This window comes from Heptranchias perlo, chromosome 2, assembly GCF_035084215.1.
Source record: "Heptranchias perlo isolate sHepPer1 chromosome 2, sHepPer1.hap1, whole genome shotgun sequence".
NCBI lineage: Eukaryota > Metazoa > Chordata > Chondrichthyes > Hexanchiformes > Hexanchidae > Heptranchias > Heptranchias perlo.
In genome coordinates, this window is record NC_090326.1 from 125958008 (window position 1) to 125984621 (window position 26614).

Genomic DNA, 26614 nt, shown 5'->3' on the forward strand with positions numbered 1-26614 from the left:
TTAGGAACAGTCAGCATGGTTTTGTGAGAGGAAAATCATGTCTCACGAATTTGATTGAGTTTTTTGAAGGGGTAACCAAGAAGATAGATGCAGTAGGCGTGGTCTACATGGACTTTAGCAAAGCCTTTGACAAGATACCGCATGGTAGATTGTTACATAAGGTTAAATCTCATGGGATCCAAGGTGAGGTAGCCAATTGGATACAAAATTGGATTGACGGCAGAAGACAGAGGGTGGTTGTAGAGGGTTGTTTTTCAAACTGGAGGCCTGTGACCAGCGGTGTGCCTCAGGGATCGGTGCTGGGTCCGCTGTTATTTGTTATTTATATTAATGATTTGGATGAGAATTTAGGAGGCATGGTTAGTAAGTTTGCAGATGACACCAAGATTGGTGGCATTGTGGACAGTGAAGAAGGTTATCTAGGATTGCAACGGGATCTTGATAAATTGGGCCAGTGGGCCGATGAATGGCAGATGGAGTTTAATTTAGATAAATGTGAGGTGATGCATTTTGGTAGATCGAATCGGGCCAGGACTTACTCCGTTAATGGTAGGGCGTTGGGGAGAGTTATAGAACAAAGAGATCTAGGAGTACAGGTTCATAGCTCCTTGAAAGTGGAGTCACAGGTGGATAGGGTGGTGAAGAAGGCATTCAGCATGCTTGGTTTCATTGGTCAGAACATTGAATGCAGGAGTTGGGATGTCTTGTTGAAGTTGTACAAGACATTAGTAAGGCCACACTTGAAATACTGTGTACGGTTCTGGTCACCCTATTATAGAAAGGATATTATTAAACTAGAAAGAGTGCAGAAAAGATTTACTAGGATGCTACCGGGACTTGATGGTTTGACTTATAGGGAGAGGTTGGATAGACTGAGACTTTTTTCCCTGGAGAGTAGGAGGTTAAGGGGTGATCTTATGGAAGTCTATAAAATAATGAGGGGCATAGATAAGGTAGATAGTCAAAATCTTTTCCCAAAGGTAGGGGAGTCTATAACGAGGGGGCATAGATTTAAGGTGAGAGGGGAGAGATACAAAAGGGTCCAGAGGGGCAATTTTTTCACTCAAAGGGTGGTGAGTGTCTGGAACGAGCTGCCAGAGGCAGTAGTAGAGGCGGGTACAATTTTGTCTTTTAAAAAGCATTTGGACAGTTACATGGGTAAGATGGGTATAGAGGGATATGGGCCAAGTGCAGGCAATTGGGACTAGCTTAGTGGTATAAACTGGGTGACATGGACATGTTGGGCCGAAGGGCCTGTTTCCATGTTGTAAACTTCTATGATTCTAGTTCTTCCCCCACCCCTGGGCCCTGATTTCCTTGTGGGGGTGCTTCACAGTCTCTGGCAAAATGTCCCTTTTTACCACAATTGTAATATTTCTTATCAGCATAGATGTTCTGGGTCCCTCTTTTTAGAACCCTCATTTCCCCATGCTGGAGCTTGCATGGTGCATACTTGCAGGGCTTTTCCTAATTCAGCTATCTTGCATTTACAATGGGAATGAGATATTTCTGGTCCTCTATGGCTTTCTTTGTTGGCACTCATCTGTACTCACGTGGCTGCTTTTAGGTCGTGCCGCTGCAGCGCTACTTTTCTTAATGGCTCTAATAACTCATTTTGAGTTGCCTGACTTTGCGTCAAATCATTTTCTTTAACTACTGCCTGAGTTTGAAAGTATTCTACGTGGCCCTCTAAAGTATGGATTCGTTTTTCACTATTACCCCTGCTGTGTTGAAAAGCTTTGTTTCCAAAAGCCGATGTATTTTAAAAGCCTGGCAATGCTTTAAGCTCAATATTATCCATCTAGCTTAATTAATTAATAATCTAGATGTCTATCCGCAGTACAATCTCTTTGATCCTGAAACTCATACCTCTCCAATGCCATCAACGTCATTGAAGGAAAAACAGAATTTGCGAGAACACAGTTTACTACATTACTGTGTTTACACGTTTCCAAATGTCTTTGTTTAAAAGGGATTTTGAACCCCATAATATTGCTGCCTAATCACAAATGAACAAAAATGAATACTCACCCTGTTCACAACCGATAGAAACAAGATCGTGAAGAAAAAACCTGAGAGCTTTAGAAAGCCTGTGTAATTACCATAAAATCTAGTGTATGTGTCATGCCTTTGCGCGTTATCCGGGATGTGAATTACAACATTATTATTGAAGAACATGAATAAAATTTGAGGGTGATGTGCACTAATGGAACCCATCCAGTGATGATATGTTTTAGAAATGACATTGCACTTGAAAATAGGACTTGCCTGAAGTCACCATAAACTAACCATTTATACAACCAAAAATTGAGATTTAAATTTTAACCAGCGAAAATTACTCTTCATAGGGATGTGGGACTTCAGTTACGTGGAGAGACTAGAGAAGCTGGAATTATTCTCCTTAAAGCAGAGAAGGTTAAGCGGAGATTTAATTGAGGTGTTCAAAATTATGAAGGGTTTTAATAAGAGTAAAAAAGGAGAAACTGTTTCCACTGGCAGAAGGATCAGCATCCAGAGGACACCGATTTAAGTTACAGTCCCCACTGCATATAGTGGGCATGTTCGTGCAAATACGATTTGGAGTGGACACAAAATCCATTGGACTCCCTAGTGCCCAAGATTTTGAATAGGTAAAGATCTAGTTTAGAAAGTGGTGGGGACTGTATTGCATGCTAAAGCGATCTGAAATCAGATTGATTTATTTAAATGGCAACCGACAGATCGTCTGTATTTAGAGAACAGCTGATTGAAGCAGCCTGAAGTCTCCATCAGCTGTTTGCACTGTTAACAACAACTGCAGACGGAAAGTGGAGACTGCGGGCTGCCCGAAATCAGCTGTTCCTGGGGCATTAACAGATAAATGGGGTGGACTGTGCTCAGAGGCACAAAGCTGCTCAAGTAAATAGTTAACAGCACTTAATAGCACTTTAATGAGGTGCGAAAAGCTGATTGAATTGCCTGAAATAGCCGGCCAGCTTAATGTGTGATAAGCGGCACCTTTGCAATTGAATTCAATGGCAATGGCAAATGATTAGTGTCATCTGCCTGGCGATAAGCATGGACGATGTAAATGGTGGGGACCATAATTGGCAAAAAAGAGGGGAGATGCGGAGAATTTTTTTTTTATGCAGCACGTTATGATCTGGCATGCACTGCCTGAAAGGGTGGTGGAAGCAGATTCAGTAATAACTTTCAAAAGGGAATTAGATATATACTTAAAGGGAACAATTGCAGGGCTATGAGGAAAGAGCAGGGAAGTGGGACTAACCGGATAGCTCTTTCAAAGAGCCAGCACAGGCACGATGGGCCGAATGGCCTCTTCCTGTGCTGTATGATCCTATGGAATAAAATGGATTGTTGGAATAGATGGAGTGAGGCAATTGGTCAAGGAAGATGTGCAGCAATTCAGAAAAGGTAAGATTTAGATTGAGCAAGAAGGTAGAGAAGAGGCAGTGAAAGAACTGGAACGAATGAATAGTTTGGTTACAGATTTATACTTTTTCGTTCATCAAATAAAAAGTATGATCCTGACTCTTTCACACTTAAATTAAACTGAAAGCATTTATACATACATCATAAAATTGCCAGCAATATTCTACCAATAAATTAAAACCTAATTTGGTGATTAAAGTTGAAAGAAAATGTACAAATGAGTATTTCCTAATAAATGTCCCCTTAGTGATGCCGTGAATAAAATTAATTAATTATAAATTTTTAACATTTAGAATTGTTTTTGTCTTTGTTGACGTTTATCTTAGTAATGTGTATCCATTCTGTTAAAAAAACAAAAACAAACTAGCCAATAATGAGGCAACATGGATGAATAGATAGGGGCAACATTGATTTTTTTTAAAAAGGCATACACTAAGCACATAGACAATAAAGGAGAGGATGACAAAAGGGAATATGAAGTGATTAGGAAAGAAGTTAAAAGAAAAAAATTAGGAAGGCAAAGAGGAATTACCGAATGTAATTATCAAAGAGTATAAAAAGAAATAGTAAAATATTCTACAGACACATAAATATCAAAAGGAAAATTAAGACATAGGACTGCTAAGGGATACACAAGATAAACTCACAGGCAATGACAGTGAAGTGGCAGAAATATTGAATAGTTACTTGGCCTCCGTTTTTACCAGTGAGACTAACAACGTGAACGTGACATTAGAAGAGGAGATCAAGAAGTATATAAAGACATTTAAGATAGAAAAGAGGGAGATAATAAACTAATGAAAAATAGAGAGGATGGTAATGACATTGAATGTCAAGGGAAAGTGTTTAGGCTCTCTCTTGCTGGACTTGGTCATTGCCTGATGCTTGTGGGGCGTGAATTACATAGAATGCACAGCACAGATACAGGCCATTCAGCCCAACAGGTTAATGCTGATGTTTATGCTCCAAACGAACCTCCACCCACCCTACTTCATCTAACCCCATCAACATATCCTTCTATTTCTTTCTCCCTCGTGTTCATCTAGCTTCCCCTTAAATTCACCTATGCTATTCGCCTCAACTACACCTTGTGGTATGAGTTCCACATTCTAACCACTCTCTGGGTAAAGAAGTTTCTCTTGAATTCCCTATTGGATTTAATAGTGACTATCTTATATTTATGGCCCCAGTTCTGGTCTCCGCAAGCGGAAACATCTCTGTGTATCCTATCAAATCCTTTCATAATCTTAGACCTTTATCAGGTCACCTCTCAGTCTTTTCTAGAGAAAAGAGCCCCAGCTTGTTCAATCTTTCCTGATAGTATAACCTCTCAGTTCTGGTATCATCCTAGTAAATCTTTCTTGCACCTTCTCCAGTGCCTCTATATCTTTTTTATAATACGGAGACCAGAACTGTGCACAGTACTCATGTGTGGTCTAACCAAGGTTCTATACAAGTTTAATTTAACTTCTCTGCTTTTCAATTCTATCCCTCTAGAAATGAACCCCAGTGCTTTGATTTTTTTTATGGCCTTATTAACCTGCATTGCTACTTTTAGTGATTTGTTTATCTGTACCCCCAGATCCCTCTGCTCTACCCCATTTAGACTCTTATTTTCCAAGGAGTATGTGGCCTCTTCTTCCTACCAAAATGTACCACCTCCCACTTATATTGAAATTCGTTTGCTAATTACACACCCATTCTGCAAGTTTATTAATGTCTCCCTGTACATTGTCGCAGCTCTCCTTAGTATTAACTATACCCCCCAATTTAGTGTCGTTCGCAAATTTTGAAATCGTCCTTCGGATTCCCAAGTCCAAATCGCTTATGTAAATGGTGAATAACAGTGGTCCCAGCACTGATCTTTGTGGAACAACACTTCCCACCTTTTGCCAGTCTGAGTAACTACCTTTAACCCCTGCTCTCTTTTCTGTTTTGTAGCCAGCTTGCTATCCATTCTGCTACTTGGCCCCTGACTTCACATACTCTGACTATAGTCACTTGCATGTTACTTATAACTTATCAGCCCAAGCCCGGATGTTGTCCAGGTCTTGCTGCTTGTGGGCATCGACTGCTTCATCATTTGAGGAATTGCAAATGGAGTTGAACACTGTAATCATCAACGAACAGCCCCATTTCTGACCTTATGTTGGAGGGATAGTCATTGATTATAAATCAGAGTTATAATGGGCAGCTGACAGGAAGAGGACTAATATTGTTCTACCAAGGTGCAACACTCCTACATATTTTGAAGTCTGAGCTTCTTTCCTTCAGGATAATTCTTTCAGATGCTGCTTAAAAATAGTTTTCAATACTGTAGCTTAAATATAACTTCATGATGCTTTTTAATTCACTTTGTGACATTGCATTGTGGACGTCACAGTGGGTGGTTTTTTTTTATTCATTCATGCGATGTGGTGAGCCGCCGCCTTGAACCGCTGCAGTCCGTGTGGTGAAGGTTCTCCCACAGTGCTGTTAGGTAGGGAGTTCCAGGATTTTGGCCCAGTGACTATGAAGGAACGGCGATATATTTCCAAGTCAGGATGGTGTGTGACTTGGAGGGGAACGTGCAGTTGACGGTGTTCCCTCACGCTTGCTGCCCTTGTCCTTTTAGGTGGTAGAGGTGCTGTCGAAGAAGCCTTCGTGAGTTGCTGCAGTGCATCTTGTAGATGGTATACACTGCGGCCCCGGTGTGCCAGTGGTGGAGGGAGTGAATGTTTAGGGTGGTGGATGGAGTGTCAATCAAGTGAGCTGCTTTGTCCTGGATGGTGTCGAGCTTCTTGAGTGTTGTTGGAGCTGCACTCATCCAGGCAAGTGGAGAGTATTCCATCACACTCCAGATTTGTGCTTGTAGATGGTGGAAAGGCACAAGTCAGGAGGTGAGTCACTTGCTGCAGAATACCCAGCCTCTGACCTGCTCTTGTTATAGATGTGGCTGGTCCAGTTAAGTTTCTGGTCAATGGTGACACTCCCCCCACCCCCCCCCCTCCCCCCCCCCCAGGATGTTGATGGTGGGGGATTCAGCGATGGTAATGCTCTTGACTGTCAATGGGAGATGGTCATTGCCTGGCATTTGTGTAGCTTGAATGTTACTTGCCACTTATCAACCCATGCCAGGTCTTGCTGCATGCGGGCACGGACTGCTACATTATCCGAGAGGTTGCGAATGGAACTGAACACTGTGCAATCATCAGCGAACATCCCCATTTCTGACCTTATGATAGAGGGAAGGTCACTGATGAAGCAGTTGAAGATGGTTGGGCCTAGGACACTGCCCTGGCATCGGGAAGAGGCTATTTAAAAAAAAAACAGGAGGAGGCTGCATTCAACGCTCTGACTTCTACCTCGGGGGAAAAAAAAATCCAGAAACCGTTTACACTTCCAACTGTGTGAGCCATAAACCTCCATCTGCCATTAGAATAACTCATGGTTCACAGTAGATCACAGCAGTGAATTTGAGAAGCACTGCAACACTGCCCTGAATTGGGGAAATATTTTGTTCATCCCAAGTCTATTAAAATGTGTTTATTTATCTAGACTTTAAAATCATCATTCTCAAGAATGTATGGGTCAGTGTAACAATTTTATTGTTGCATGATTGAACAAAGTCCTATGCATGTTTAAGATTCTTCAACAAAAGTAACTGCTAAAAAATGTTTTAAGTTTGCTTAAGGAATGTTGGGTGCTAAATTGGGCCATGGAGCGCCCGTTGTTTCTGCACTACGAGGCCTCTCGATCATCCATGGTGGCATCTTGACTGTGCATGCACGTTTCAGCGTAACTGGTATCTTGGTATAGGTATGAGCACATGTGCAAATACCGAACATTAGAAGCACGTAAAGTAAGGAGAAAATGGATACAATCAGTGTGCAAAGCTGATTTAAAGTGACACCATTTTGGCACTTAACGCTCAACTCAACTAACAGTCTTAACCACGACCATCTGGACATGTCTTAAAGCGCCTGGAGGACCCCCCACCAGCGCTATTTAAAGGGACCATGCAGGAGTTACAGGTTAGTGGCTGGACTATTGCTTCTGGCTGCTGATACATTTGTAATGGTTTTTGGAGGTCTCCTATACTTGAATACTAGGACGTGGGGATATAGCCAAATATTTAGAGCCAGGATGTGCAGGAGTGAAGTTAGGAAATGCTTCTAAACGCAAAGGGTGGGAGAAGTTTGGAACACTCTTCTGCAAACGGCAGTTGATGCTAGCTCAATTGTGAATTCTAAATCTGAGATTGATAGATTTCTGTGAACCAAAGGTATTAAGGGATATGGGGCTAAGGCGGGTGTATGGAGTTGGATCACAGGCCCAGCATGATCTCATTGAATGGTCGAACAGGCTCGAGGGGCTAAATGCCACCGCCATTTGCTGCCTCCTGTTGTGCGCCACCTTCTGCAAGAAAGCAGGACATGTGTCTGGGTGATGTGCCTGTCATGATTGAATAGCTGCCAGTGTGTGTGGCCTGTGAGTTGTGGTGGGCGGCTTGCAACAGTGGTAATGTGAAAGGGTGAGAGGAAGCATCTGATTGGAAGAATTGAGTATTGATGGAAAGAGTATGTTGGTATGTGGGTGATGGGGGGGTGTAGTATGTGGAGCAGTGGATGCAGCTAGTGGTGAAGTTGGTAGGAGATGCCACTTGACAGTTGTCCTCACTCATCTTGATCACTCATGTCAAAGCATTGAACTTCTTCCTGCACTGCATCCATGTTTATGGTGACATGCGTCTGGCATTGACTTCGTCTCCCACTGCCTTTTGGGCATATTTCTGGAGGGCCTCTTGCTGTCCTCCCCTGCAACCCCCCCCCCCACCCTGGCAGATATAGGATGTGCCTCCTTCAGTCCACCTCTTGCACCAAGGCCTCTAGTGCATCAGCAGAGAGCCTTGGTGCACACACTCTCGCAGGTCTGGTACCGACTCAGATCGGCAGATTGGTGAGGTCTGGCATGGAGATTGGAGGATGTGGGATTTAGTAGTGTGCAACCTTTATTCAATGCTTTAACATCATCAGTGTGTAAACATAGGGATGGGTCCTGCATCTGTGTTTTACATGTGCGATGTCTGATTTCTGTTCAGACTCCGTGCAGACAGCAGACTGTTATTTTTAGCAAATAACTGGTACCAGCTCCTTTTAGTAGACAGCCTGCCTTTAAGAGATTGGGGCTTCCCCCTGCTAGTGGAAGGTGTGAATTGCATTGAATCCTTGTGTCAATGCTGATTTCCAACACAACTTGCAGGTAAGTCCTCAGGCCTCACTAAAATCTCGTCCTGCCTGCTCGGGTTATTGGGTGCGGGGTAATAGCGGATCGCGAAACCCACGCCCAATCATAGTCCCTATTGAATTTTTTCCCTGTTGTTTCCATTCTTGATATTATTTTTGTACTGATCAACACCCTGTCATTCTACTAGGATGTAAAATCCATGGTGAAGGAGAAGTAGGATAGCTGTAGAACATCTGGCCTTCTAAAGGTCAGTGAGGCACTTATCCCTGCATTCTGCTGCTGGCTCCTGGCTCTGATTCTCAAGAACGAATGATGCAAAATGGAGGTGGCAGCTTCACTTTTTTTAAGCAATACAGACAACAAGGACGTTCCTCTTCCCAATAAAAATATCTGCAAAATTGCTAATCATTCAATCTGGTTGGTGATTGCTAAACCTCTTGCTCCGCTACCTGGGATTCCAAAGTCGAGCTGAATGCGCAATTTACTGTAATGTATGTCTCACAGTGCATGAGACTAGTCCCAGGATGTTCAATACTTAGAAACACTATCTGCAGTCACTTGTGCATTGCAAAGTGGTAGCATTTAGTTGCTACTGACATCACTATTACTTGGCTGCTTCTGTGCTTACAGTAGTGTAGTGGTCAGATCCATCTGGAGTACTGCATTCAGTTTTGGGCACCGCACCTCAGGAAGGATATATTGGCCTTGGAGGGGTACAGCACAGATTCACCAGAATAATACCAGGGCTTAGTGTTAAATTACAAGGACAGGTTGCATAAATTTGGCTTGTATTTCCTTGAGTGTAGTAGATAGAGGGGTGATCTGATTAAGATGTTTAAAAAGTTAAAAGGATTTGATGAGGTCGATACAGAAAAACTATTTCCTCTAGTTGGGGAATCAATTAGAGCTAGAAAATTTAGGAGTGAAATCAGGAAGCACTTTTTCACACAAAGGGTAGTTGAAATTTAGAACACTCTCCCCCAAAAGACTGTGGATGCTGGGACAATTATCACTTTCAACACTGCAACAGATAGATTTTTGTTAGGTAAAGGTATCGAGGGATATGGAGCAAAGGCAGGAGAATGGAGTTGAGGTGCCAATCAATCATAATCTAATTGAATGGAAGAGCAGGCCCGAAGGGCTGAATGATGGTTTTGTTACTGGACTAGTCATCCAGAGGCCTGGACTAATAATCCAGAGAAGGTGAGTTCAAATCCCCCCATGGCAGTTTGAGAATTTGAATTCTGTTTAACAGTAAAAGTGACCATGAAGATGTTAGATTTTAACATTATTTTCGGCCTTGTTCTGCAAACAGAAGTAGAAACTTGCTGTGAATATGTAATAAAGATGACCTTGGAAGGTTTGGCATGGTTGGTTGTTCATGATTTAGGCAAGCACAAAGCTGAAGGCTAGAAAATATGTTCTTTAATAGGGTTATTAAAGAGTCCTGATTGACTCATAATGTTAAAATTATTTCTTGTTTTTGATCATGCCTGTAATTTTTTCCTGAAGGCATTGACTTATGATGGAATACGGCTGTATTGATGCCAGCTATATTTCGGTACCTCGCCTAAATACCCGTTTGTTCTTGTGTGAGCCCAGACAGTGCTGTGTTGGCAGATTGTCCAGTAGTGGAGTCCATCATAGCCAAGCAGGATTGTGTCTCTTGATAAGTTTTTAGATAGTTGGATAGTGACAGCAACAGTTGGGTTTTAGTGGTCTCCGACATCTTTATAGGACTGTAGCAGTGGAACTTTAAGGCAGTTGGATTTTTACCCTCAGCCTAACATGAATTCCTGGTCCTGCTCTGCAAAATGATATTAACAGTGCCAATTGTGTCCTATATCTCCGCAATCTTTGCGTCTGGCAGTCAGATATTTAAAATGTATAAAATTTCCAACTTCTAGTTTCTAGGAGTTGAATCACACCTGAAGCACATAAGGTCAGTAATTTGCTTATCATTCCATGTAAAGGTTTGACAGCCATGGAAACATCATTAATTCTGTTAAATCTCCAGAAGCATTATGCTAATGAGAGAGCTTATTCAGGCATTCCACTTGTTGGCTCAAGACATTCTTGCACATCTATTCCAACTCTAAGTGTCGTTGGGAATTCAGCTAATGCCCTGAAATCCTATTTGCTTCAAACTTTTATGCCAGGACAAGCCATGTGTGGAAACTGGGAATGTTCTACTTATATAGTGGATAACTGATTTGAACTGTAAGAATTTTAAAAAGCAATGTTCTAAATGTGTAGTTCTGCACTGATTTGGACAGAATGGTGGGGAGGTGAGGATGAGGGTGGTGTATGCACATTGCAGGGGGTGTGAATGAGCACAGGCCTAAAATATGGAGTTGCGATTTAGTTTGGGTTCTGTTGCTGGCAGTCAGCCCTGTGAGGCCTTGGAATGCTCAAATATTTTGCTGAAGTATACAAGCAATGTACTTTCTGGATTAACATGAGAAACGATTAACAGGATAGAAAAATGAACTCAGTAGGAAGCTGTCAGTGTTTCTTCCACACATCATGTACAATTATTTCTTTAATGGACTCTATCCAGCTTATTTAATTTACCAGGGGAAAGTTGTGGTCTTTTTCGTAGCTCTCCCAAAGATAAATCAGAATAAACTCCATTATTCTGCATTATATATTTTGATTGTTTGCCTTCCTTAACATGACACTCCTAATATCCCAATAGCTGTGGAACAATCATGTTCCACATGGCATCTCTATGGGTACTTACTGTTATTTCTGACAACGTACTCATCCAGCTCTCTTTTTAATGGTGTTAATTGAGACAGGATATACTGATTTTAGCTAGGTCAGAACCATCACAAAGAAATTGTGGCAATAGATAGGAATAGGGTTGGAGGAAGTTTTCATGGAATTTGTGCAAAAGATCATGGGATCTTCACGCTGAATATCTTCGCAATTTTTATTAACGATCTTTTTACCATCTCCTACTTTTCATTGGATCTTAGAGTTTCTATTTGACTTTCTATCATATTCAAAGTACCTCTGTTGCTTTGTGCTTTTCTCACTCAATTTCTTTATCTACTTTTATTTATTTTCTCTCCTGTTACATGTTCCCAAAGCCTCTTTCTCACTTTTTGATCTCTGGAAATTATGTTGGTTTATGTGATCTGTACACTCCCCAGCACACCGTACAATTGATGGCCTCCACTAAACAAATAATAGAATTAGTGGCGTCAGTGCCATGACAGTAGTTGGCCTCTTCCCTTTCTCCCTTCCTACACTGCCCCTGGTCACAAGGAGGTTTTGTGACTGTGAAATAATTTACAGGGCAGTAATCTCAAAGTCTCCCACTGAAACCTGATTTCTGGTGATGAGCAAGATATAGTTGAGGTTGAATGGCCTGTTTCCCTCCATAACTATCAAATTTCAGCCATCTACTCTAATCCCATTCTCCTCCCTTTTGATTTTTTTTCAAGCAACTAATTCCTTTTTTAAAAGAATTTATGGACTCTGCTTCAACAATAGTTGGTGACAGTGGATTCCACCTTTTTAACCACTTTAAGTAAAGGTCTTTTTTCCCTCCTTTCCCCACCCCCAGTTATTAATGTTTATGTGATCACCTTAAACTTGTGCCCCTCTCATTGTTTCTGCCAATTGTTGTATATAATCATAATGATTATCATAACCTTGAAGATCTCTCTTACATCTTCTCAGCCTTAATGCAAAAAATCCTGACTTCTCAATTCTCTCGAACACTCATCCCTGGTAACATCCTAGTGAGTATAAATTGCACCTTTTCCATTGCATTTATATTTTTTGTGTAACAACAGCCTAACTAAGATCTTGCATAAATTAAACATTATCGCCTTACTTTTCTATTCAATGAGGTAGAAATTTCTTCAGCCCTGAAATGAGCGTCATGCAGGGAGCACACATCCCAACCATGAGGCCTGAAGCCAGCCCGAAATTGGGCTTCAGGCCTCATTAACATATTACCTGGCTCCTACTCCACGCATCACACTAAAGTTTCAGCAAGGGGGCCTAAAACAGGCGTTAGGCTCCTTACTTATGTAAATAAGGGGCCTAATGCCTGTTTTAGGTGGCCACCAGGGATGTCTGAAAACTGGCCTGATCCAAATCAGGTTGTATGTCTTTCAGGCATCAGGTTGTGGGGGTCTGGAACTTACTGCCTGAAAGGATGGTAGAGGCAGAAACCCTCAACTCATTTTAAAAAGTACCTGGATGTGCACCTGAAGTGCCGTAACCTACGTGGCTATGGACCAAGTGCTGGAAAGTGGGAATAGGCTGGGTGGCTCATTTTCGGCCGCGAATGCAGGTGCAGCAGGTGATCAAGAAGGCCAACGGAATGTTGGCTTTTATTGCTAGGAGGATAGAATATAAAAACAGGGAGGTATTGCTGCAGTTATATAAGGTATTGGTGAGACCGCACCTGGAATACTGCATACAGTTTTGGTGTCCATACTTAAGAAAAGATATACTTGCTCTCGAGGCAGTACAAAGAAGGTTCACTCGGTTAATCCCGGGGATGAGGGGGCGGACATACGAGGAGAGGTTGAGTAGATTGGGACTCTACTCATTGGAGTTCAGAAGAATGAGAGGCGATCTTATTGAAACATATAAGATTGTGAAGGGGCTTGATCGGGTGGATGTGGTAAGGATGTTCCCAAGGATGGGTGAAACTAGAACTAAGGGGCATAATCTTAGAATAAGGGGCTGCTCTTTCGAAACTGAGATGAGGAGAAACTTCTTCACTCAGAGGGTAGTAGGTCTGTGGAATTTGCTGCCCCAGGAAGCGGTGGAAGCTACATCATTAAATAAATTTAAAACAGAAATAGACAGTTTCCTGGAAGTAAAGGGAATTAGGGGTTACGGGGAGCGGGCAGGAAATTGGACATGAATTTAGATTTGAGGTTAGGATCAGATCAGCCATGATCTTATTGAATGGCGGAGCAGGCTCGAGGGGCCAATTGGCCTACTCCTGCTCCTATTTCTTATGTTCTTATGTTCTTATGGACACAATGGGCTGAAATGGCGGCCTCCTGTGCTGTACATTTTCTATGATTTGGGTGTAGGACCTAGGTCCTTGAAGTAAAACAGGCGCAACGAGGTTATATTTCTACCCTTATGACTCTGGATATAAACCCAAAGATTCTGTGTGCCTTATCTACTTGAACTGTGATGTTGTAATGGCTTGTGTATCCGCATATCAAAATCTTTCGAGGACCTCCCGCACAAAGTGGGCAATCTGACAGAACTGCAGTTATGTTGTCTTCAACCTGGCTTTCACTTACAGTATTTAACCCAATGGTTCATGCATAATGACACCAAGCAGTAGAAATGTAGCTTCTGTATTTTGACACCAAGTAACAGAGAACAGAGACTAGGGATTAAAGGTATTTATTCAGACTGGCAGAAGGTGGGAAGTGGTCCACAGGGATTGGTACTGGGGTCACTGTTGTTGACTATTTACATAAATGATTTGGACTCGGGGATCAGAAGAACAATATCAAAATTTGAGGACGACACCAAATTGGGGGGATTGTTAATACTGAGGAAGACTGTGACAAAATACAAGAAATTGTTAACAAACTTGCAGAATGGGGCGTGTAAGTGGCAAATGAATTTCAATATAGATAAGTGTGTGGTGGTGCATTTTGGTAGGAGGAACAAGGAGGCCACATAATCCTTGGAAAGTAAGAGTCTAAACATAGTAGAAGAGCAAAAGGGATCTAGGGGTACAGATTCACAAATCAGATGAACAAAACCATAAAAAATGCAAACAAAGCACTGAGGTTCATTTCTAGAGGAATAGAAGTCAAAAGCAGAGAAGTTATGTTAAACTTGTAAGAACCTTGGTTAGACCACATTTAAGAGAACTGTGCACAGTTCTGGTCGCCATATTACAAAAATGAAATAGAGGCAATGGAGAAGGTGCTATAATAGGATTTACAAGGAGGGTACCAAAACTGAGGATATACTAATCAGAAATAGCTGTACAGGCTGGGGCTCTTTTCTCTAGAAAAGAGAAGGCTGAGAGATGACCTGATAGAGGTCTTTAAAATTATGAAGGGGTTGGATAGGATAGATGCAGAGATGATGTTTCCACTTGTGGGGGAGTCCAAAACTAGGGGCCATAAATACAAGATAGTCACTAATAAATCCAATAAGGAATTCTGGAGAAACTTCTTTACTCTAGAGTGGTGCAAATGTGGAACTTGCTGCCACATGGAGTAGTTGAGGTGAATAGCATAGATGCATTTAAGGGAAGCTGGATAAGTACATGAGGGAGAAAGGAATAGAAGGATGTGTTGATGGAGTGAGATGAAGTAAGGTGGGAGGAGGCTCGTAAGGAGCATAAACACCGGCATGGATCTATCTGTTGGGCTGAATGGCCAGTTTCTGTGCTGTAAATAATACATAATATTATGTAATGAATTTTATATAATGCAGTTGTGTCTGCTAATGCTCAGATTTTCCAAATATCTTACACTGAAAATATTTACTCACAATTTGAACAATGCCAATGAGACAGAAGTTTCACTAACCCATCATCTGCAGTTATAAAAATTACTTGTTGCCTAAGATGCAAGTTATTGAGAGTACACATTTTACATTTTTGAGGCTATGACAAATTATTTAAATTAACCTTCTTGCAAAGTAACCAAATTTAATCTTCACCCCTCTAAAAGGGTTAAAGAATACATTTGGAAATGAAGAATTATCTTCTTTTGAATTGCATCTCTCCTTTACCTTGTATAAGAAATTATTTGTTTTCATGTATTTGAAAAGGATGCCAGAAGTTGTAATCTTTAGATAACCCCCACAGAAAGCCCCAGGGAATTAGTTAAACCATGATGGAAATTGCAGAGAGGCTGACCAGTTTTATATTCTATTGCTATATTGTTTCTAATTGAATATCTCCTGAATTATTGAAGTAGTTCATTGATTATTTGGAACTTGGGTTGCTTGACATCCATTTCCCACAGTGGTTTCCCTTATGATCTTTCACAAGTGAGATTCCAGAATTTAAAGGTTTTTTAAAAAAAAGATGTGGGTTCACCCTCCAGGAACTGAGTTGAAACTGACCATCGTTGTGACTTTGGGGGCATTTATCAATATGGGACCGAGAATTGCAGTTCAGGTTCTAGCCAGGCAGAACACCACATTGTTTGGCTCCTGCATGGGTGAATCTGTAACTCTCTGTTTAGGAGAGAGGTCTGTGGATGTCTGGATGGATGCACGCTCAAAACTGTGCCTCAAAAATTAGGCATTTTAAATGTTGAGATTAAGGGGGAGGGAGAGTAGAAGCAGTATCAGATGACTACCTCCAGGGAGTCTTGCTCTGCTTTTGATCCAGAGGCAGATTGGGAACTAATTTTTGGATTTGCATTGTCAGTTTAGGATTGGTGTGAAGCTGACACCTCTTTGCAGCGAGGCTAAACTCGCAGTGTTTTAATGGCTAATCAAACAGATGAGGTTTTCAACTGGTCTATCTGTATTTGAATATGCCTTGAATTCCTATTTGTCAAATAATTCAGAGTAAGTTTACTTTCCATCTCTGCCAAGGAGAAGAGGGAAAAATAAATCAGGAGTTTGCAATTATACTGAAATGTTTATACCTCCATCTTCAATCCATGATTATTTCCATCTTGGCTGTCTTTGTGCATTTGAACCTTTTTGTGACCTATTATTGTATTTCCAATCGCAATACTCCCTCCACTTATTTCCATCTCTTTCTCCGCGCCCCCCCCCCGCCCCCCGCCATGAGAAAAAAAGATCCATTTATTTAGTGCCTTTCATAACCTCGGGATGTCCCAAAGCACTCCACAGCCAATTAGTTACTTTTGAAGTGCAGTCACTGTTGTGTAAGCAAATGTGGAAACTGATATACACGCTGCAAAAACAGCTAAGATAATGGCCCAGAAATTGCTAACCTCGGGGCCACCGTTCCATAACTTCCTGCCGGCGAATCAATGGAGTAAGTTCACACGTGCACGAAAACCTGGAAATTGTGAACCGGCTCCCATTGGTTCGCTGGTGGTTTTGCAGCTGCGAATTAAAGGGGCGTGCTACGCTACAATCGCTCAAATCAATGAACATTCGTAAACTTACCCATCTGCCCAGCTGGAACGAAAATGCTTAAGCCACCAAAAGGTATGCTGAAAAATACCAGTTCTACACTTTTTAAAAGCGCGATGACTCCTAATGATTGCGAAAAAACTAAAAATTAAATTTTAAAAATGTGAAGTCATATTACTCAATTTTTTTGATCATTAAAATTTTTTTAAATATTAAATTAAAAATACTATCACTTAACTTCTGTCTGTTTCATTAAATTAAATCATTTTCCTGGCTTTTTAAGATATGTTAAATTTTTATTTACATTGACACACAGAAGTTTACTTTAAATTAATGATTTCAACTTGTCTCCTTGTATGCGTGACTTCTTTTTCTGACCGATTCTGTGGGCGTGGCCTCCATTCCCACAGTCTGTCCGAAGCGAATGAGAACCTACACTGATTTCAGAGCGTGCAAGTTGAAAAGAATTCAAAATGGAGCACGTGGCCGTCGCGGGCCACGAAGTATTTTCGTCCTTTTTATCCGCATTCTGTTTTTAGTGCTGTTGGTTGAGAAATAATTGTTGGGCAGGACAATGGAAGAGAACCCTGCTCTTCTTCGAACACTGCTTTGGAATTTGTTACATCAGCTGGAGGAGGCATACAAGACATTGGTTTATCATCTCATGCGAAAGATGGCACCTCCAACTGCGCAGCAATTGACTGAAGTGTCAGCCTAGATTATGTACTGCAATCCTGGAGTGGAGCTTGAACCCTCGACCTTCTGACTCAGAGGTGAGAGTATTAGCAATTAGGCAAGACTGATGCACGATCTTGCCGTCCTCTACAGGCAGCAAGCGGCCCTTAACTGATTGCAGGTGTCTGATTTTTTTTTCCCAAATCCTCTCCCCTCATTGGCATCACTTCCGTTCTGATTGGTCATCGACCTGAAACGTTAACTCTGTTTGTCTCTCCATAGACGATGTCTGACCTGCTATGTGTTTCCAGCATTTTCTGTTTTTATTATCGCCTCATTTGTTCACTAAGGGTGTGTTTGCTTTCATTTTAGAACTAAAGGGCCACACTCTTTATGGAGGGGATAAAATATTTCAGTCTTTTGTTACTTTTTTATTCGTTCATGGGATGTGGGCGTCGCTGGCAAGGCCAGCATTTATTGCCCATCCCTAATTGCCCTTGAGAAGGTGGTGGTGAGCTGTCTTCTTAAATCGCTGCAGTCCGTATGGTGAAGGTTCTCCCACAGTGATGTTAGGTAGGGAGTTCCAGGATTTTGACCCAGCGATGATGAAGGAACGGCGATATATTTCCAAGTCGGGATGGTGTGTGACTTGGAGGGGAACGTGCAGGTGGTGTTGTTCCCATGTGCCTGCTGCTCTTGACCTTCTAAGTGGTAGAGGTCGCGGGTTGGGGAGGTGCTGTCGAAGCCTTGGCGCGTTGCTGCAGTGCATCTTGTAAATGGTGTTGTTGGAGCTGCATTCATCCAGGCAAGTGGAGAGTATTCCATCACACACCTGACTTGTGCCTTGTAGATGGTGGAAAGGCTTTGGGGAGTCAGGAGGTGATTCACTCGCCGGAGAATATCCAGCCTCTGACCTGCTCTTGTAGCCACAGTATATGGCTAGTCCAGTTAAGTTTCTGGTCAGTGGTGACCCCCAGGATGTTGATGGTGGGGGATTTGGCGATGGTAATGCTGTTGAATGTCAAGGGGCGGTGGTTAGACTCTCTTGTTGGAGATGGTCATTGCCTGGCGCTTTTCTGGCGTGAATGTTACTTGCCACTTATCAACCCAAGCCTGGATGTCGTCCAGATCTTGCTGCATGCGGACACTGACTGCTTCATTATTTGAGGGGTTGTGAATGCAACTGAACACTGTGCAATCATCAGCGAGCATCCCCATTTCTGACCTTATAATGGAGGAAAGGTCATTGATGAAGCAGCTGAAGATGGTTGGGCCTAGGACAGAGCCAAGCGATCCCACAACCTAGCCCTGCGGAACTCCTGCAGCAATGTCCTGGGGCTGAGATGATTGGCCTCCAACAACCACTACCATCTTCTTTTGTGCTAGGTATGACTCCAGCCACTAGAGAGTTTTCCTCCTGATTCCCGTTGACTTCAATTTTACTAGGGCTCCTTGATGCTACACTCGGTCAAATGCTGCCTTGATATCAAGGGCAGTAACCCTCACCTCACCTCTGGAATTCAGCTCTTTTGTCCATGTTTAGACCAAGGCTGTAATGAGGTCTGGAGCAGAGTGGTCCTGGCGGAGCCCAAACTGAGCGTCGGTGAGCAGATTATTGGTAAGTAAGTGTCGCTTGATAGCGCTATCGATGACACCTTCCATCACTTTGCTGCTGATTGAGAGTAGACTGATGGGGCGGTAATTGGTCGGATTGGATTTGTCCTTTATGTGGACAGGACCTACCTGGGCAATTTTCCACATTGTCTGGTAGATGCCAGTGTTGTAACTGTACTGGAACAGTTTGGCTGGAGGCGCAGCTAGTTCTGGAGCACAAGTCTTCAGCACTACAGCCAGGATGTTGTCGGGGCCCATAGCCTTTGCTGTATCCAGTGCACTGAGCCATATCTTGATATCACGTGGAGTGAATTGAATTGGCTGAAGGCTGGCTTCTGTGATGGTGGGGATATCGGGAGGAGGCCAAGACGGATCATCCACTCGACACTTCTGGCTGAAGATGGTTGCAAACGCTTCAGCCTTGTCTTTTGCACTCACGTGCTCAGCCCTGCCATCATCGAGGATGGGGATGTTCACGGAGCCTCCTCCTCCCATTAGTTATTTAATTGTCCACCACCATTCGTGACTGGATGCGGCACGACTGCAGAGCTTTGATCTGATCCGTTGGTTGTGGGATCGCTTGGCTCTGTCTATAGCATGCATGTAGTCCTGTGTTGTAGCTTCACCAGGTTGCAACTTATATTTAGGTATGCCTGGTGCTGCTCCTGGCATGCTCTTCTACACTCTTCATTGACCAGGGTTGATCCCCTGACTTGTTGGTAATGGTAGAGTGAGGGATATGCTGGACCATGAAGTTACAGATTGTGATAGAATACAATTCTGCTGCTGCTGATGGCCCACAGCGCCTCATGGATGCCCAGTTTTGAGCTGCTAAATCTGTTCTGAATCAATCCCATTTAGCACGGTGGTTGTGCCACACAACACGATACATGATGGACGGTGTCCTCAATGTGAAGGCGGGACTTCATTTCCAAAAGGACTGTGCGGTGGTCACTCCTACCAATACTGTCATGGACAGATGCATCTGCGACAGGTAGATTGGTGAGGACGAGGTCAAGTAGGTTTTTCCCTCGTGTTGGTTCTCTGACCGCCTGCCGCAGGCCCAGTCTGGCAGCTATGTCCTTCAGGGCTCGGTCAGTAGTGGTGCTGCCGAGCCACTCTTGGTGATGGACAGTGAAGTCCCCCACCCAGAGTACATTCTGTGCCCTTGCTACCCTCAGTGCTTCTTCCAAGTGGTGCTCAACAGGGAGGAGGACTGATTCATCAGCTGAGGGAGGACAGTAGGTGGTAATCAGCAGATTTCCTTGCCCATGTTTGACCTGATGCCATGGGGAGGGTGGAGAGTTGTGCATTATTTTTGTCAGGCATGTAGAGAACAAGATAATATTTTGGCATGATTTATGCCATCTGGAATGAAATGGAAGTTTACAAATACTTTTTTTTTAGTTAAGACTGAGCAACTTTAGTTTACTCTTGATAAAAATGAAAGTAACAGCTTTGACCGTTAAAATCTCAACTAAATTAATTTCTTTTTCTGAAAGTACAAATTTCAAAGAAACAAGTTTTTGTAGGGGTGGTGTTTTCTTTAACTAATGTAGTACTTTTGTGATACTTTGAAGACTACTTTAAACGATAATCTAAAGAGGATAGAATTCAGGTTTGAAAGGTCTTTGTTAACAATATACTGATTCAGCAAAAGCTGTTCTATCACATTCAGTGAAGCAGTGATTGCCTAATGTAGCAAATAAGACAATATGGGCTCAATTTTTATCTTAAATTGTGGGGGCGGGCTGGGCTGCGAAAATTGCAGAAACGCAGAGCGGGTTCGGAAACCGGCACCAACCCGCCGACTTCCGAGTTTCCAACAGACGCACCTGTGTTTTTTTTTTATTCGTTCACTGGATGTGGGCGTCGCTGGCAAGGCCGGCATTTATTGCCCATCCCTAATTGCCCTCGAGAAGGTGGTGGTGAGAGCCGCCTTCTTGAACCGCTGCAGTCAGTGTGGTGACGGTTCTCCCACAGTGCTGTTAGGAAGGGAGTTCCAGGATTTTGACCCAGCGACAATGAAGGAACGGCGATATATTTCCAAGTCGGGATGGTGTGTGACTTGGAGGGGAACGTGCAGGTGGTGTTGTTCCCATGCGCCTGCTGCCCTTGTCCTTCTAGGTGGTAGAGGTCGCGGGTTTGGGAGGTGCTGTCAAAGAAGCCTTGGCGAGTTGCTGCAGTGCATCCTCTGGATGGTGCACACTGCAGCCACAGTGCGCCGATGGTGAAGGGAGTGAATGTTTAGGGTGGTGGATGGGGTGCCAATCAAGCGGGCTGCTTTATCTTGGATGGTGTCGAGCTTCTTGAGTGTTGTTGGAGCTGCACTCATCCAGGCAAGTGGAGAGTATTCCATCACACTCCTGACTTGTGCCTTGTAGATGGTGGAAAGGCTTTGGGGAGTCAGGAGGTGAGTCACTCGCCGCAGAATACCCAGCCTCTGACCTGCTCTCGTAGCCACAGTATTTATATGGCTGGTCCAGTTAAGTTTCTGGTCAATGGTGACCCCCAGGATGTTGATGGTGGGGGATTCGGCGATGGTAATGCCGTTGAATGTCAAGGGGAGGTGGTTAGACTCTCTCTTGTTGGAGATGGTCATTGCCTGGCACTTATCTGGCGCGAATGTTACTTGCCACTTATCAGCCCAAGCCTGGATGTTGTCCAGGTCTTGCTGCATGCAGGCTCGGACTGCTTCATTATCTGAGGGGTTGCGAATGGAACTGAGCACTGTGCAGTCATCAGCGAACATCCCCATTTCTGACCTTATGATGGAGGGAAGGTCATTGATGAAGCAGCTGACGATGGTTGGGCCAAGGACACTGCCCTGAGGAACTCCTGCAGCAATGCCCTGGGGCTGAGATGATTGGCCTCCAACAACCACTACCATCTTCCTTTGTGCTAGGTATGACTCCAGCCACTGGAGAGTTTTCCCCCTGATTCCCATTGACTTCTATTTTACTAGGGCTCCTTGGTGCCACACTCGGTCAAATGCTGCCTTGATTGATGTCAAGGGCAGTCACTCTCACCTCACCTCTGGAATTCAGCTCTTTTGTCCATGTTTGGACCAAGGCTGTAATGAGGTCTGGAGCCGAGTGGTCCTGGCGGAACCCAAACTGAGCATCGGTGAGCAGGTTATTGGTGAGTAAGTGCCGCTTGATAGCACTGTCGACGACACCTTCCATCACTTTGCTGATGATTGAGAGTAGACTGATGGGGCGGTAATTGGCCGGATTGCATTTGTCCTGCTTTTTGTGGACAGGACATACCTGGGCAATTTTCCACATTGTCGGGTGGATGCCAGTGTTGTAGCTGTACTGGAACAGCTTGGCTAGAGGCGCAGCTAGTTCTGGAGCACAAATCTTCAGCACTACAGCCGGGATGTTGTCAGGGCCCATAGCCTTTGCTGTATCCAGTGCACTCAGCCGTTTCTTGATATCACGTGGAGTGAATCGAATTGGCCGAAGACTGGCTTCCGTGATGGTGGGGATATCGGGAGGAGGCTGAGATGGATCATCCACTCGGCACTTCTGGCTGAAGATGTTTGCAAACGCTTCAGCCTTGTCTTTTGCACTCACGTGCTGGACTCCGCCATCATTGAGGATGGGGATGTTTGCAGAGCCTCCTCCTCCCGTTAGTTGTTTAATTGTCCACCACCATTCACGACTGGATGTGGCAGGACTGCAGAGCTTTGATCTGATCCGTTGGTTGTGGAATCGCTTAGCTCTGTCTATAGCATGTTGCTTCCACTCTTTAGCATGCATGTAGTCCTGAGTTGTAGCTTCACCAGGTTGGCACCTCATTTTTAGGTACGCCTGGTGTTGCTCCTGGCATGCTCTTCTACACTCCTCATTGTGTGCGTGCGTGCGTCCCAAATTCAGAGGTTCTGCCGGCGGGATGATAGTTAAAGGGCCAAATGTATATCATTGAGGTACTTAAGGCACTTGTGACATATTAGGTAGGTAGTTAGAACGATTTTTAACTTACTTGGGCTGCTTCCTCATGGCTTCTGATTCATGCCTGGGGGCTGGATCAGGCAAAATGAAACAAATTAAATTAAATAACAAACTATTGCACAAAGTTAAAACACAAAATCAAGCTACCTTTTCACCCTGTTCCGATGTCTGATGCCTCCATCACCTGTGTCCCTCCCCCCCCCCCCCCCCCCCCCCCCAACCGGCGTTGCAGCTCCTATCAGCAGCCAGCCTGACTGGGCGCGAAACCTGGAAAGAACTTTAATCACCATCAATTACATTGCGATCGCGTCGGAAACGGTAAGTTTTTTCTTCGGCTTTGCCACGCGCATCTCCCCCCACCCCCCAGCTGCTAACCCGCCACCATTTCAAAATTGAGCCCTATATTTTCCTCTTTTCGCTAAAATGATAGTGGAAAAGTGAGAAGTGAGTGTAAAGAGGTTTCCTTGCTTTATACTCGTGCTGACTTTTTCAACTAACAATAACTAATGGTGGGAAATTCACTCCACTATTAAATTAGAGGGTTTTTTTTCCCCAAGATACTCAAGTAGTTGTACTATTTTTTTTGAAATGTTCACACAAGTTTGGTTCTTTGCACATTGGCTCACAATAGTTCTATTGGTCTATGAAATAAGTGCACTAGATTTTTGTGTTGTTACTGTGAAAAATGGATTGTTTTATGCTACCAGTCCTCTGATCAGTTACTTCAATTTGATTTTTGACTGGTTAATGTAGTAAAGAAGACAATAACAACGCATGTATTTCTACCCTGAATTTCAGCAACTCGAACACAAAAATGAAACCAATATTTAAACTTTGTTTTAAGCATGAATGGGTGACACCTGTCCCTTGGATTAGCTCATATAAACATTGTCACATGCATCTGTAGAACTGACTTTGTTTACCAATGGATTAGAGCAGGACCCCATATGAAATCATTAACTTAAACTGCAGCGTAGTTAATATAGAAACTGATGAAAAATAAGCATGTGCATTAAAATATAAAAGTGATTGATAATAGACTAATTTATAGGAGGAACCATTGACCTAATAGTAGATGCAAATCTTACAAAAGTAAAAATGCCCAGTCAGCATGCTTGGCGCAAATGTAGACATTTCGCTTTATCTCGTCAAGTACCAAACATGACGGGTAATTTTAGCAAAATTAAGTCAACATTCAATGGCGGGTTGTTAAATCTCGAGCTTTGGTAGTCTTGACATTAAGTTCCCATTGAATAGGGCCATTGGGACAACACTGTCTCTTGTGCATTGATGATGTTTTTCAAATGTGGGTGGGATGCTCTGTTTAAAATGGAAAACAGATGTTCATTACTAGCAGGTCATGCAGATGATGTCAGAACTGCATTGGTGCATGCTTTAAATTAGAGAACAGCTGTTTAAGGTGTATATTGATAACCGCAAGTCAGATCTCAATATAAATCATTAAATTCATCTGTGTTTTGGTGTCTTTCACCAGAAAATCTTCAGGTAAGTCTTGTTAATTGGTCTAGTCCCATGCAAACGTGTGACTTTTTTTCATTTCTAAACTATGTAACTGCTTTTATTCCTCTGATAGTTTAGTTTTCATTATCTGTATGTGACTAGCATCTTTACATAGTTTCCATCGAAGCTTCAACTATTTTTTTAACATCACGGGCACATGTCGTTGTTAATTAGATGAAGATGTGACTTCACAGGATATTTTTTAACCAAGATATGAGTGAAAGCTGGCAATATTGTTTTGTACAACTGGTGACAGGTATATGGCAAAAATTGAAGCAGTTGGCTTGCATATCTTCCTGCTCTACAAGGACCTTGCTATTTTCATACTCTACCCTTGAGATTTCAGATGGCAGTTTGACAGAAGGCTAACATCACAGTGTGATGTGAGCTTCTGCGTAAGGATCTAGCTACTGAGCATGCTCATTGATCTGACGAGCTTCTCTGTCTCCCTAGAGAAATGGATTGAACTTTGCACTTACAAATGTCAGTAAATAAATTCCGTATTGGACTTCAAACGGTTCCCCCATGCAATTTTTTTTTTGTCTCTATTGTCGTGGACTGCCTATGTGATGAGCTGAGATACCTTGTTGTACCAGGGGAATTTTGGTATCTGAAGATTTCAAGTATGGAAAACACCTACCCTTTATTTTATCAAATAAGCTAGCAGTCTTTTTTTCTTGCTAGAGTGACTCATTGCAGAATGAGAGAGAAGGGGATGGAGTGAAGGGAGGATGTTTGCAAGCACACAGGCAAGATGGGTTAAAAGTAAAGCAGCACTGATTATGCAGCACGCAGTAGCAACACGCTTTGTTAGGATCTGTGCTGGGCACAGCCACTGTGGACAATAACTGAGCTCTCTGGCTAATGAAGGCCACCTGGATAAGGCTTCTGAAAAGAGCCAAAGGAGGACGTTTGAAGAATTCTGATATCTGTGTAAGAGAAAACTGTTTAAAATTGTTCTCGGCAATCAATTTGGAGGGTGTTGACAATGTTTGACCAATACAGCCAGCTTTTTCTAGCACTATTTTATATTCCTGTAACTGTTTTGATATAATTTGGTGAGCTCCTCCCCAGAGTGACCTTTTAATGTGCATGGTAACAATTTGTGGTAACTTAACCATTTGAGCAAATAGGTGGCAAGGGAAATGGCTTGAGCCCGAATCTGATGGAAACTAGCAGTTGTTTGCAGAAATCAAAAGATACAGAAACATATTGGGTATCGCTAAAGCCAGCAGATTGGGTCAGAGTGCTCTACTACACCGAAACAGTGCTGTGCTTTAGTGGTATTATCGGATAACATTGTTCCTGTTAGTGCGTTACATGTGATTGTTTTCTTCTGTTATTGTCCTTTTACTATTTTGCTGCTTTTAGTAACAGTTTGTTCAGTGATCTGCCATTGTGAAATAACTGCATCCGATAGTACTTTGGAAGCACCTAGCATATACCCGAGAGAGAGAGAGTGATAGGTGTAAGCGTGATAGCTCTGTCTTTTTAGCAAATTATTTTTCCTTTTTTGTCATTGAGACAGATTCATTGCTAATTTATTTGCTTTAAATGTGCAGCAAATCATGTTGAAAGGAGCAAAGGTGTTCTGCCAGTGCAATGATTTTCAAACTGCACTGCACGTAGCAACTAATAAAAGATTATATTTTTCTCCTCGTTCCTCTGCAGGGTTCGGCGGACTCCTACACCAGCCGTCCATCTGAGTCAGATGTATCTCTAGAGGAAGACCGGGAGACTGTAAGGAGAGAAGCAGAGCGACAAGCTCAAGCGCAGCTGGAGAAAGCAAAGGTAGTGTAATGTTTTAAGATTAGATCATATAATTATGTTTTGTACCCAGCAGATGGAGTCTAGTTGTGGAGGTAATGCTATTATTCATTTAGTAAGTTCATGGCTGAGGTGTAGAGGATCAACAAGTTAGAACACATGCTGGAGACTGATCGAAACAGGCATAAATAGAGACTGGGATTTGGTAAAAGTATTAGTTTCCTTCTGTTTTGTTCAAACATTTACACACACGCACATGGACAAAACAGGTAGCACAACTCTTAAATGCCATCTGTAATGTTGCTCATGCAATGGTAACCATACCGATATTCAGGAATAATGTATAT

General features: G+C 42.8%; 1 protein-coding gene across 3 annotated transcripts in view; it reads left to right on the plus strand.

The window, feature by feature from the left end:
- LOC137343211 (voltage-dependent L-type calcium channel subunit beta-2-like) overlaps positions 1-26614 on the plus strand; it is a 351241-nt gene that overhangs the window by 217226 nt on the left and 107401 nt on the right. For all 3 annotated transcript variants that reach the window (XM_068007083.1, XM_068007084.1, XM_068007085.1), the window contains one exon: positions 26172-26291. In XM_068007083.1, the coding sequence (XP_067863184.1) occupies positions 26172-26291 (120 nt within the window). The remainder of the gene's footprint in view (positions 1-26171; positions 26292-26614) is intronic.